At 33.2% G+C, this 12,457-nt stretch overlaps 1 protein-coding gene across 3 annotated transcripts; it reads left to right on the top strand.

Moving 5' to 3' along the window:
* The first annotated feature begins 4,314 nt into the window (after positions 1-4,314).
* On the top strand, positions 4,315-11,529 carry LOC112018015 (uncharacterized). Of its 3 annotated transcripts, none has more exons than XM_065776927.1 (9): positions 4,315-5,082; positions 5,900-6,009; positions 8,294-8,362; positions 8,619-8,734; positions 8,867-8,921; positions 9,872-9,992; positions 10,428-10,499; positions 10,764-10,858; positions 11,162-11,529. In XM_065776927.1, the coding sequence occupies exons 1-9, from the start codon at positions 4,998-5,000 to the stop codon at positions 11,267-11,269; spliced, it is 831 nt and encodes a 276-aa protein (XP_065632999.1). In that variant the 5' UTR covers positions 4,315-4,997; the 3' UTR covers positions 11,270-11,529. The 3 variants fall into 3 exon arrangements, with proteins under 3 accessions (XP_065632999.1, XP_023906289.1, XP_065633001.1); XM_024050521.2 differs by having other exon boundaries at positions 4,322-5,082; positions 10,452-10,499; XM_065776929.1 differs by lacking the exon at positions 4,315-5,082 and adding an exon at positions 5,095-5,316.
* Positions 11,530-12,457: the final 928 nt, after the last annotated feature.

The following is a 12,457-nucleotide window of genomic DNA, read 5'->3' as shown; positions in this document are numbered from 1 at the left end:
TTATATTGCACACTATTCATTTTGCATTTAGTTTTTTAGTAGATGAGAGTGAATGTTGGTTGTTGTATGTGAAGAAATAAACAATTAAAAAAATCAATATTTTTTTGTTATTTTAATACATGTAGTATAAAATAGATAATTTGATATGCAGTGACTTGAAAAATGAGTCTATAAAAAAGACAATAGACTCTTATGATAAAATAGATAGAAATTATTACATGAGTTGATTTGAATGCTCTTAACATCAAGTTACCAAAACACACTTGAATTTGTTATCCTTAAGTTTTTTTTTTTTTTTTTTTAATTTTTTATAATTTTTTTATACAAGATAGAAATTTTACTTTAACCAAATCTAAGTATATATGTGTGTAAAGTTCATTCCTAGAGACTTGAACCCTAACCCTTACCCTTTACACCCCACAAACACTTATATTTGTGGAGTGACTATCGCACATTTAAAAGGTATCAATGCAAAATTTACACATTTAATCCTTAAAATCACTCATATTAGTCAATGAAAAATATAAAAGGTATCAATTTTACACATTTAAGCCCTAAAATCACTCACATCAATCAAGCTAAAGATGTGTAAAATTGCAAAATTGCAAAATTGCTATAATAACTATATAAATTTACACTGTCACTATTAATTTTCCTTTTAGTTTTTTATTCTCTCTTTACTTATTTTGAAGATAAAGGAAGAGAGTAGATAATGATTATTGTGTGTGAAGAAAGAGAAACTATTAAAAAAATTCAAGAAAATTGATATTTTAATAAAATGTAGTATAAAATAGATAAGCTGATGCATAGTGTCTTGAAAAGTGAGATGTAAAATAAATAAAAAAGTAGGTTCTTATCCTTAAGTAGGTTCTTATACTGTCAATATTCATTTTGCATTTAGTTTTTTATTATCTCTTTACATATCGTGAGAATAAAGGAAAAGAGTAGATAATAGTTGTTGTGTATGAAGAAAGAGAAACAATTGAAAAAAAAATTAAGAAAATGATATTTTAATAAAAGGTTGTATAAAATAAATAATCTGAGGTATGGTGTCTTGGAAAGTGAGTTTGTAAAATATATAATGTAGGCTCTTATGCTAAAGAAGGCTCTTATATTGTCACTATTCACTTCGTGTTTAGTTTTTACCAGAGATTAAATTATGTAAGGATGTAGTATAAAACCAATGTTTTATCCTTCCAATAGCAACATGCCACATCATCTTATCGCATATTTAAGAATAAGCACAACCACGCCCAATCAATTATAATACCGATATATAAATCCAACAAAATTGGGAGTTTATTGAGATGTTATTAGATGTGGTAGGATGTATTGAATTTTAAGTAAAATGCTGATATGTCAATCTCTTATTGAGTGGTGTAAAATATAGATTTTACATCCCATCCTTACCAAATTCGAACTCTTTTTACAATCCTTTTACGTATCGTGAGGATAAAGGAATAAAGTAGGCTAAAGTTTTATTATTATTATTATTATTTTTTAATTTTAATTTTTTATTTTTTATACAAGATAGAAATTCTATTCTAACATAATCTAAGTGTATATGTGTGTGAAACTCCTTTCTAGAGACTTGAATCATGGCCTTTGCCCTCCACACCCCACAAGTACTTATACTTGTGGAGTGACCATCGCACATTTAAAAGGCATCAATGCAAATTTTACACATTTAATCCCTAAAATCACTCATATCAGTCAATGAAAAATATAAAAAGGTATCAATTTACACATTTAAGCCCTAAAATCACTCCTAGAGACTTGAACCATGATTCTTGCCCTCCACACTCTACAAGTACTTATATTTGTGGAGTGATCATTGCACATTTAAAAGGCATCAATGCAAATTTTACACATTTAATCCCTAAAATCACTTATATCAGTCAATGAAAAATATAAAAAGGTATCAATTTACACATTTAAGCCCTAAAATCACTCATATCAGTCAAGCTAAAAATGTGTAAAATTGAAAAATTGCTATAATAACTGTATAAATTTACACCGTTATTATTCATTTTCCTTTTAGTTTTTTATTCTCTCTTTATGTATCCCGAAGATAAGGGAACAGATTAAATAATGATTATTGTGTGTGAAGAAAGAGAAACTATTAAAAAAATTCAAGAAAATTGATATTTTAATAAAATGTAGTATAAAATAGATAATCTGACATAGAGCGTATTGAAAAATGAGTCATAAAATAGAAAAAGTAGGCTCTTATGCTTAAGTAGGTTCTTATACTGTCACTATTCATTTTGCATTTAGTTTTTTATTATCTCTTTACATATCATGAGGATAAAAGAAAAGAGTAGATGGTAGTTGTTATGTGTGAAGAAAGACAAACAATTAAAAAAAATGATATTTTAATAAAATGTTGTGTAAAATAGATAATTTGAGGTGTGGTGTCTTGAACAATGAGTCTGTAAAATATATAATGTAGGCTCTTATGCTAAAGTAGGCTCTTACATTATCACTATTCATTTCACGTTTAGTTTTTTTACTATCCCTTTACATATCATAAGGATAAAGGAATAAAGTGGATGACAGTTGTTGTGGGCTCTTATGCTAAAGTAGGCTCTTACATTATCACTATTCATTTTACATTTAGTTTTTTATTATCTCTTCACGAATCGTGAGGATAAAGGAATAGAGTGGATAATATTTGTTGTGTGCGAAAAAAGAGAAATAATTAAAAAAAATCAAGAAAAATTGCTATTTTAATAAAATTTTGCGTAAAATAGATAATCTAAGATAATGTCTTAAAAAGTGAGTTTGTAAAATATAAAATGTAGGCTCTTAGGTATCACGAGGATAAATGAATAGAGTGAATAACAATTGTTGTGTGTGAAGAAAAATAAACAATAAAAAAATAAAGAAAAATTTAATTTTAATAAAATATAATGTAATAGATAATCTAAGGTAGAGTCAAGAATGTCTTAAAAAGTGAGTGTGTAAAATAGAAAAAGTAAACTCTTACACGGTCACTATTTATTTTGCATTTAGTTTTTGTATTTTCTCTTTATGTTTTGCGAGAATAAAGGAAGAGAGTAGATGATAATTGTTGTGTGTGAAAATAGACCAACAATTAAAAAAATATATAAAAAATCAATATTTTAATAAATATAGTGTAAAATCAGTGTCTTGAAAAGTAAGTTTATAAAACAGAAAAAGTAGGCTTTGACATTGTCACTATTCATTTTGCATTTAATATTTGTATTTTCTCTTTATGTTTTGCGAGAATAAAAAAAGAGAGAATATGATAATTGATTTTTTTTTTTTGGAAGCAAAAATGGGGGTTTTTATGGTCATATTACACCCCCAGGCAGGAAGCCAGTAGCCTCGATCAGGGAGTCCGTAGTCGGTACCCGTTCTGTACCCTCTGTGTGGGAGTCACCTCACATTTTGTGAGTACACCTCACCACTAAATTTACCCACCAACGAAAGCCTGTGGGCAGCGGGACTCGAACCTACGTGTGTTGCACGAAGCGTCCGAACCTTATCCACTTAGCCAAGCCCTCGCTAGCGAGTATATGATAATTGTTGCGTGTAAAGATAGATAAATAATTAAAAAAATTGATATTTTAATAAAATGTAGTGTAAAATTGATATCTTAAAAAGTAAGTTTGTAAAACAAAAAAAGTCGACTCTTATACTAAAACAGGCAAATTTAAAAAAAAAAAAAAAAATTATACGAGCTGATTCAAATACTCTTAACATCAAGTTACCATTTTATCTAGAAGGAGATCCCGTAGTGGTTATAAATGCTTTGAAGAGTGATGAAAGTTTCCTAGCTTCCTTTGGTCATCTTATTGATTAAGTGAAACCATCTTCAGAGACTTCTATGTATACTTGTTTTTTATATACCCGCAGATTAGATAATTTTTCAGCTCACAATCTAGTTAAACATGATTAAGGATGTTCTTCCACATCTTCATGATGTTCTTCTAAGTGATAAATAAAGTTTCTAGCACTTCTCATAAAAAAAAAAAAAAAAGTTTCTACTACTTCTCAAAAAAAAAAAGAAAAAAATTACCATTCTTTTTTATCTAAAAAAAAAAAAAATCAAGTTACCAAAACACCCTGGAATCGGTTACCCGTGGTAAAAAGCCTCACTTCCCGCTTTTCAACTTTTTTCAGTTCAAAGCCACCGTCCCCATAAAGCCCACACGCGCACACACCATCATTTCCAATCCATTCCGTTATATTTTCCCAAACATTATATATATATATATATAATACAGTAAAAAAAAATTAACTACCATAAGAAAAAGGCTTTAAGAATAAAGATTCTAAAGTGCGTTTTTAGTAGTTTTTAATCTCCGATTTCCTCTCTTAAAAAAAAAAAAAAAAGGTTCTCCTCCTCATACTCATACAAACACACACAGCGAGAGCGAGCGAGAGGGAGAGAGAGAGAGAGAGAGAGAGAGAGAGAGCGCTATATGAAAATGCAAAGTGTGACTCTGAAACTGACTCTCTCACGGTGTTCGAGTCTCAGATCTTGAGCGAACCCTAGCTTTTAACCCCGTACTCAATACACACTTTTTGCGGCCATTTCCGTTTCTCCGAAAGATTTCGATTTTCCTTACACCATTTCCTCAAGAATCGCTCTCGTTCTTCCAAGAAACGGCACCGTTTTTCGGCCTCTTCTCCGTTCCGATCCATTTCTCGCTTCGTTTCGCCGAAATCCGCCGGAGTTGGTAGAATTTCTCGTTCTTGCTCACCGGAATCTGCGATTTCCGGTTCGTTTTCCGAACCGCATTATTCTGTACCGTTCGAACCGCTCGCGGTTTTTCGTTGCGGCAGTGTTTGGATTTTTTGTTTTGTTTTGTGGTTGAGTGACTGAAAGAGAGAGAGAGAGAGAGAGAGAGAGAGAGGATTTGGATTTTGGATTGGAGTTCGGTTTCGGATTGGTGAGGAAGAGGATTGGCTAGGGTTTTGTTGGTGATGAAGAAGAAAGTCACTGTGTAGTGGCATTGCCTGTAAATATGGATGATAGAGGAGGGTCATTTGTAGCGGTGAGGAGGATTTCACAAGGTCTGGAGCGAGGCAATACATGTCATTCAACTTCTGGTACTTTTTTTTTGTTTGCTCACTTTCTCGAACTTTCTCTCTTTAGAATTTACCTCGTCTCTCTTTTTCTCTCTCTAGAAAAATCTCTCTCTCTCTCTCTCTCTCTCTGTGAATGGCTTTTTCTTCTTTGAGGTTTAGATCTGTGAATTGGAATTGAGTAATGGATGCATAGGACTGAGTATTAACTGAAGTTCTACGCGGACTTGATGTTTTCTGATATTCTAGCTTGCTGTGGTGCGTGAATTTTTGTGATGAATACTTTTTTTTTTTTTTTTTGGGGTTCCTGATTCTGTATGAATTTTTTTTTACTGTATTACTGTGAAATTTACTGTTTGTGAAGCTCATAATCGCGACGAAAACGCTGTTGTTTCGTTTTGCGTGATAAGTTTCGTATCGTTACGAGTTTTGTTCAATTGATCGATAACAGTAAATGTGTTTTTTTGACTGTATAAATGGTGATTTATGGGGGCGTGTCCTGCATTTACGACTTGATGTGATTTGATTTTGCCTTGATATTGTAGTTTATAAATCAACTAACAGCCCTTATTTGTTGTTAAAGGTACTTTGCAAAAATCTGTTGACAGTGAACAGTCTTCAGTTCAGTGTGCTTTGGTTTTACCGATGACAAAAGAAGAAGATTGTAGATCTAGTTAATTCTGTCATAATGTACATGCGGATAATATAGCTTTGCAACTGAATATTTAGAAATTTGATTTTTTCATTAGTGGGTGGTCAAATGTAAGATCCGAAAATAAAACTATGCAGCTTAATATTTAGAAAGCTGATTTTCATTAGTGGGGGTTTTACCTTTTTACAGCTGAAGTTGTAGCAGGATCGGCAGCATGGCTTGGAAGAGGCCTTTCTTGTGTGTGCGCACAGAGAAGAGAAAACGATGCTCGCCCCTCATTTGATTTAACCCCTGCCCAGGTAAAAATCTTGAAATTTGATTGATTGGCTTTTGTTAAGCACAATGGCATCAGTTCCTTTCTTATGCTCTTTGGGTACCCTGTCAGTTCTAAGTCTCTAGCTTTTACGAAGAAGGAAATTTAGTGGGCGGATATCTACGTTCTCTAATGATTTTTATAACTTCCATGTTCTCACAAATCACATTTGATGGATGCATAATGAAGTACTGATTTGTATTAAACATTGTAGTCTTAGTCCCAATTGCATTGTGAGAGGGCATGTAACCCCTCTCACTCTCTTTTTTTGGCACTTCCTTCTGATCTGTTTTCAAATGATTTCCCACAGATCATTTTTATTGGTCTTCACTATTCATTCTTGGTATCTCTGTTTGGAATTTAAGAATCAGATTGTTGGGGCGGCCTGTCCAATAATTATGGTCTTATTTTTCATTTGGTTGATGGAAATTGGGGTAGGGTTCATATTTGTAGGCAGTCTAACTTGCATGGAGCTTTCACAAGCTAATCTAAGGGTTCTGGATGCCCATTTTGAGTTTGTGAAATCTCACACTTCTTTTGATCTTTACAGATTGTCATGGGCCTTAAGCCCTTAATTTCTTCCATGTTTGTTTAGGTGACATGTAATTGAAGGGTCATTCTGATTTGGTTCATTACTACATTGAAGACTTTAATGTCATTTAGTGATTTATCTCGTACATTCTTGGTTTCTGCTTGTCTCTGATGAACAATTGCTTGTTTGTATCACCACACTAACCTACATCCATTTTCATTGTTTCGTTGTGGATTGATCTTTTTTGACAAACCAAAAGATGACCTTGTCTTAAATTCTGTTTTTAAATGCCTTTGGGAGGTGAGTGTTTGATCTTGAATGTCCTAGGCTGACATGGAAACCCGTCATTGGTTGATGTAAATTGGAAACTTTGTCTTATATTTATATTCACTAATTTTTCTTTCTGGATTTAATCATACAAGACTCTTCTCTTTTCAGTCATCACTGTGAAAACCCTTTTATGTGACTGCTCTAATTCTGAAGTGTCACAAGTCTTTTTGAAAAGGCGTATACTATAAGCTTAGGCATATAACATCAGACTGGTCTTGGCATAGTTATATGATATTACACTAACAATCAAACCTTAAATCAACTTGAATTGCTTGAACAAAATCAATTTGGGATCCAAAAGAATACATAGGTCAAACTTGCTGCTTAGTTCAGCTTTATTTCCCCCTTTTGTCCCCCATCTTCTCAAAATTGTCCACCTATACTACTCCTTAGTGCAGCACTTACAATGTGTCCATGTGGAAATGTATTGGGATCTGTATTCCAAGTGCCTGAAATCAGTGTTATCTTGTATGTAGAATTTCAAAAAAAATTATGATATAGGACAAAACCAAAATGATGTAGTAATAAAATTTAAGGTCAGGAAAATATATGCAATCTAGGAGTCAGCACCTAGTAAGAGAGAACAAAACCTCTAGGATTTAGCACCTAGGGTTGGGTGCAGTCAGCAGTAGACCATTGGAAAGATTTCAAGAGAAATTTTATTCATCAATCAAATTGTAATTTGTCTCCTTAGGAGGACAATACCATACTTATGCAGACTATGATTCAACCGTAACTCTAGTTGACATAGAAAACCCTAATTCCAATTGATTTGGGAGATCCCAATTATTGAATTACAAAGATAACCTCAACACTGGGAATTAAATAAAAAAGTATTAACCTAATAAAACAATAAAACTCTAACTGACCAATAAAAAAAAAAAAATTGACTTCCAAAATTAAATAAAAAAAAATATTTTTTGGTGCTTTCCAAATCATATTATGGCAGTTATCTTAATTCATTTGGCCTGCATATCTAGCAAAAGATTTGTTACCTATACAGTTTATTGAAAGCTTGTACTTCCAAAGGTAAAAGGTAGCTGTCTTAGGAAACTGATACTGTCATTGAAAAATGACTTGAAATGGCACTGTGACCTGTCAGCTCTCTTGGGACTAGAAACCATATCTATTGCAAGTATAGAATATTGCTTCCTGCTATATTTGCCACCATGATTCTGGTGGATCATTTTTTTCAATGTTGGTCAAGCACTGTTTCAATTTGGCACCAATTTTTATATGCTTTTAATTTGTTGCAATTTCATCTTATTTCTATCATTAAACTAGGACATATTAAAGCTTGCAAACTTGTCTTCTTAAACTACCATTCTTAATCTACCCTTATGGTTTATATTGATCAGTACTACTTCCATGAAAGTTCACACAATTTCTTTGACATTGGTGATGTCAGGAGGAATGCTTGCAGAAGCTACAGAGCCGTATAGATGTTGCCTATGATAGTTCAATCCCTGAGCACCAGGTATCATTTTGTCTAAAGATTCGGTTAACTTTTTGGAAGTAGGTTTAATCTCCAATTATATTCATTGTATATATGCGAGCTTAATTTGGAAGAATTCCTATATGTAAGCAATTTCCTTATGTTTATTATTTTGATATATGTGCATTTCTGTACATTCAGAGAAAAATTCATCAAATTTACATGGAATCCCAGTACATTCCAACAATCTTGGAATTGTGAAGGCTCTACTAATATTTTATGTGATTCTTTGTTTTAGGAAGCTTTAAGGGCTTTATGGAATGCTTCCTTTCCTGAAGAGGAACTTCGTGGTTTAATATCTGAACAGTGGAAAGATATGGGTTGGCAAGGCAAGGATCCATCAACAGATTTTAGGTAGATAGAATTTCATTCATTATATCCATCACACATTTATTGATAATTCCGGTTTTTATTTTGGGTTTTTTTTTTTTTTTTCGTATTATTAACCTTAATATCTCTAATTAATGGAATTTGGATATCTGGTAGGGGTGGTGGTTTCATATCATTGGAGAATTTGTTGTTCTTTGCGAAGAATTTTCCGGTATAATCTGTTTCTTATCTTGTTTTCTACTCCTTTTGCTTAAATATTCTTGAATGCTGACAAATAGATGTTTTTGTACTAGCAATTTGTTTAAAAACCTTATTATATAAAATGGGAGGGGCACTAATGATATTTACCATTGATAGCTTCATTTTACATTGGAGGGAATGGGAGAACTAATGGTCATTTAAAAAAAAAAAAATTATCTGACTGTTTCTCCAGAAAATTTGGCCCTATTTGGTTAGATGCTTGTCTTATGTTACAATCACTACTACTGTGGTTTTCCCTTATAACATGGAAGTGTCATGAATCACTGCTAGTATCAAATAGTTCATAATCTTTGGACATTGTGATTATTCGACCAGTATTTTCTTTGTGCTCCTGGGGCCTTCTACCAATTTTTTGTTCAAGGATGGTGCGGTGGTGCCTTTGTGAATGCCTCCGTGTTTTTGGTTTTTCTACCCGTGTATATTTTTATATTTTGATTCTAATGTTAAGGCATGGACTGTTGATTTGGATAACTCTTTATGAAATTAGCAATTACTAGTAAGATATCAATCATTTCAATATACATGTGTTAAAATGGGACACTTTGTGTGCAAGTTTGCATGACCGTAGTAACTAGTAAGCACATTCATTACTAATGCGTAATACCTGCGTGTCTGGGAATCAGCTTCCAAAGAAATTTGGGGTAGGGCTGCCTACCATAGTCTCTCCTAGAATGCTAGACCCCGCAAAAGTGGGAGCTTTGTGCGCTAGGTGCAACTTTTTTTGTAATACATGTGTGTCTGTGTCTTTGATGAACTTGTTCTTATTTCTGTAAAAGTTGTGCCACTCTGCAAACAATTTTTAGAAGGTCGTTTTCAGCAAGTTTTAACTTTGGCCTTTCTTATATGCAGCTCTTGTTTTCATTTTGTTAATTTAAGAACTTATCGAACCTTTTAATGTAGAAATCCTTCCAAGATCTTCTCCGAAAGCAGGAAGGTGATCGGTCAGTGTGGGAATACCCATTTGCTGTAGCTGGTGTGAATATCACATTCATGCTTATACAGATGCTTGATCTGGAATCAGGTTAGTAACATTTTTTTTGTGTTCATTTCATGTTTAAATTCTTATGAGCATTATCCACCATTCCTGAGAGGAATGGTAATTTTTTTTAGAAAACTAGAAGAGCCCTTTGGACTCGCCTCTAGCTAGTAAAACTCACTTGCCAGAACCAATTGCTAGGTAATGCATTCACTCTTGACGGGCTAAGCAGTTTATGATCATGCCCAGAAGCAAAAATTATGGATATTATATGCTATGACAAATAGATCCTTCTGGCATATCCAAATTGTGCTTATGTGTGTTAATTTTTGAAATAATTGTATCCTAGAGTATGCTGCTAGCTGAAAATGCTAGATTTGAAAGGCAAATGGTTTTCTTGTCTCTTTCAAGTCAATTAATTTGAATTGGAATTTGATGTGTGAAATATAGCATGGTCATAAAATTGATGCTTTTCATCAGATAACAGTGTATTTAACTGTACAGTCAAACCGCGGACACTTGTGGGAGCAAATTTTTTGAAGTTTCTTGCAGGTAATTTTGTGTTGGCTCTTAGTTTGAACTACTGCATTGTGTGACATTGTCGTTTATGAAAGTCGTATAGAAATAATGTGGAAGTATCCTTGTTGCCAATTCATTATTCTCAATCTGAGGATCTATGTTAAGAATTATCTGGTTCTTTCATTAAGTTAATGTCATTTTCTATTGCAAGTATTTATCTTCAAACATCATAATTTTTTTTGCTTGCCAAAATGAATTGGCATTTGATCTTCTCTTATGATGTTTTTTGCATGACAGAAAATGAATCGGCATTTGATCTTCTCTATTGCATCACGTTCAAGCTAATGGATCAACAATGGCTTAATATGCGTGCATCATATATGGATTTCAATGTATGTATTCTTCAACCTGAGATTTCCTTGTTGCGATGTCGAGAACATTTTAAGTTACAATGAGACCTTTGTAGACTGTCATCGATGAACTGATTAATGGAAAACCTCATAATAGTATCTACGGTTGTCCACTTGTTCTCTTGCTTAACAGAAATAGCTTGAATCATAATTATTGGAGAAGTTGTTCTTGGATTCACAGATGCTGTGTTTATTAGCAGCAATGGCTGTTTTCCTGGCTGCTATTTGATTGTTTGTAATTTTTCTTTGTTGAATTGTGTTCTCTTATATTGTTTTTCTTTACAGACGGTGATGAAATCCACACGGCGTCAGCTGGAAAAAGAGTTGCTTGAGTTGCTTGAAGACATCACACGGCTGGAAGACTTGCCATCATACGGCCTTCTTACCCGATAGTATAGCTCCTAGATTTTAACACGATGGCTTGTAACAGCATAATTCATGTCGTCACTGGAGACACTGTTGTTTTTAGCTAGATGGTGTTTGTATATGATACGGTGCTCCTCATTTTAATACTGCTTGCTCACAAGAGAGAGTGTTACCTTTTGATTTCTCAAAAAAAGAGGGTTTCTTGTAGTTTGTAAGGCTGAGACAACTACGAAGTATGATTTCAATCAGCTGGTTTAATTACTGCAGTTAATTCTTTTTTAGGCAAAGAGCATAGCATTTTGCTCACACTACAGTAAATTCAAAATGTAGGTATGGTACCAACGCGGGGTTTTGGTTTGGGTATAAAATGTTTTTCTGAAGATTTTATTGGATAAATGCTGTTCCAAACCGCAAGGAACTTAACAAGGCAGCTAAATTATTGTTAAGACGTTGTGTCCAGTTGACGAAATTGGAATTTCTTCTGATTCTCTCATAATTTTCATTTATCATATGAGATTGTTGTTTCATAGCGTGAACGACCGGGGTGGTTTAATCGAGTATGAAATAATGAGGTCTATTTGTAGTTTTTTTCAGAGTTGCGATTTGAAACTTTGACCAGTGATTCAATTTACTTACGCTGCCCAAGTTTTGTTTTGTTTTTGGTTTATTTTTGGGATGAATACATTGCCCGAGTTTCTCTCCACCTTTCCCCCCCTTAGACGGTTGTAGAGTTTCAATGTACTTAGCAGTCCATGAGTGTCAATCTATTACACCATTGATCCATGGGGTTTTGAGGTGTCATAGACAGAGTGGAATAGTTTAGCATAGAGAAAAAATATTAAGCAATTTATGTAGCTGTATAACCATTTTAAAGTTATGCATCTCTTTTAGGAATAGGTGTATTTTTGTCAAATATATTTGTTTGTTTGTTTTTTGAAACGTCCAATTCATTTGTTAAACCAATAAATTACGTTTTACTATCTTACATTTTTCTTTCTCAAACGATCTTCCTGATTCTCAACCTCCAATTCTAAACAGACATTACACTTGATCTCCTTGACATCGGTTTTGCTATTAACTCTTAAGATGATTTAGCATTGAATGACCAATTTACCCTCATTTATCTATTTTGGAGGGAGAGATATGTTAGTCTTTCAATACTAAATTTCTTCATACTAACAAAACAAAGCTGATATTAGGGCACATTGAATAAGT

The sequence above is a fragment of the Quercus suber genome, unplaced genomic scaffold (genome assembly GCF_002906115.3).
Source record: "Quercus suber isolate HL8 unplaced genomic scaffold, Cork oak 2.0 scaffold_145, whole genome shotgun sequence".
Classification (NCBI taxonomy): domain Eukaryota; kingdom Viridiplantae; phylum Streptophyta; class Magnoliopsida; order Fagales; family Fagaceae; genus Quercus; species Quercus suber.
The sequence above is the reverse complement of the archived record's forward strand: the minus strand, read 5'-3'. Positions and strand labels throughout refer to the sequence as shown.

Bases quoted from the DNA above. Each gene is read 5' to 3' on its own strand.
- LOC112018015 (XM_065776927.1), top strand. From the start codon at position 4,998: ATGGATGATAGAGGAGGGTCATTTGTAGCGGTGAGGAGGATTTCACAA. The intron at 6,010-8,293 runs GTAAAAATCTTG...TGGTGATGTCAG, and splicing joins TTGATTTAACCCCTGCCCAG to GAGGAATGCTTGCAGAAGCT. The intron at 10,500-10,763 runs GTAATTTTGTGT...TTTGCATGACAG, and splicing joins TTTTTTGAAGTTTCTTGCAG to AAAATGAATCGGCATTTGAT.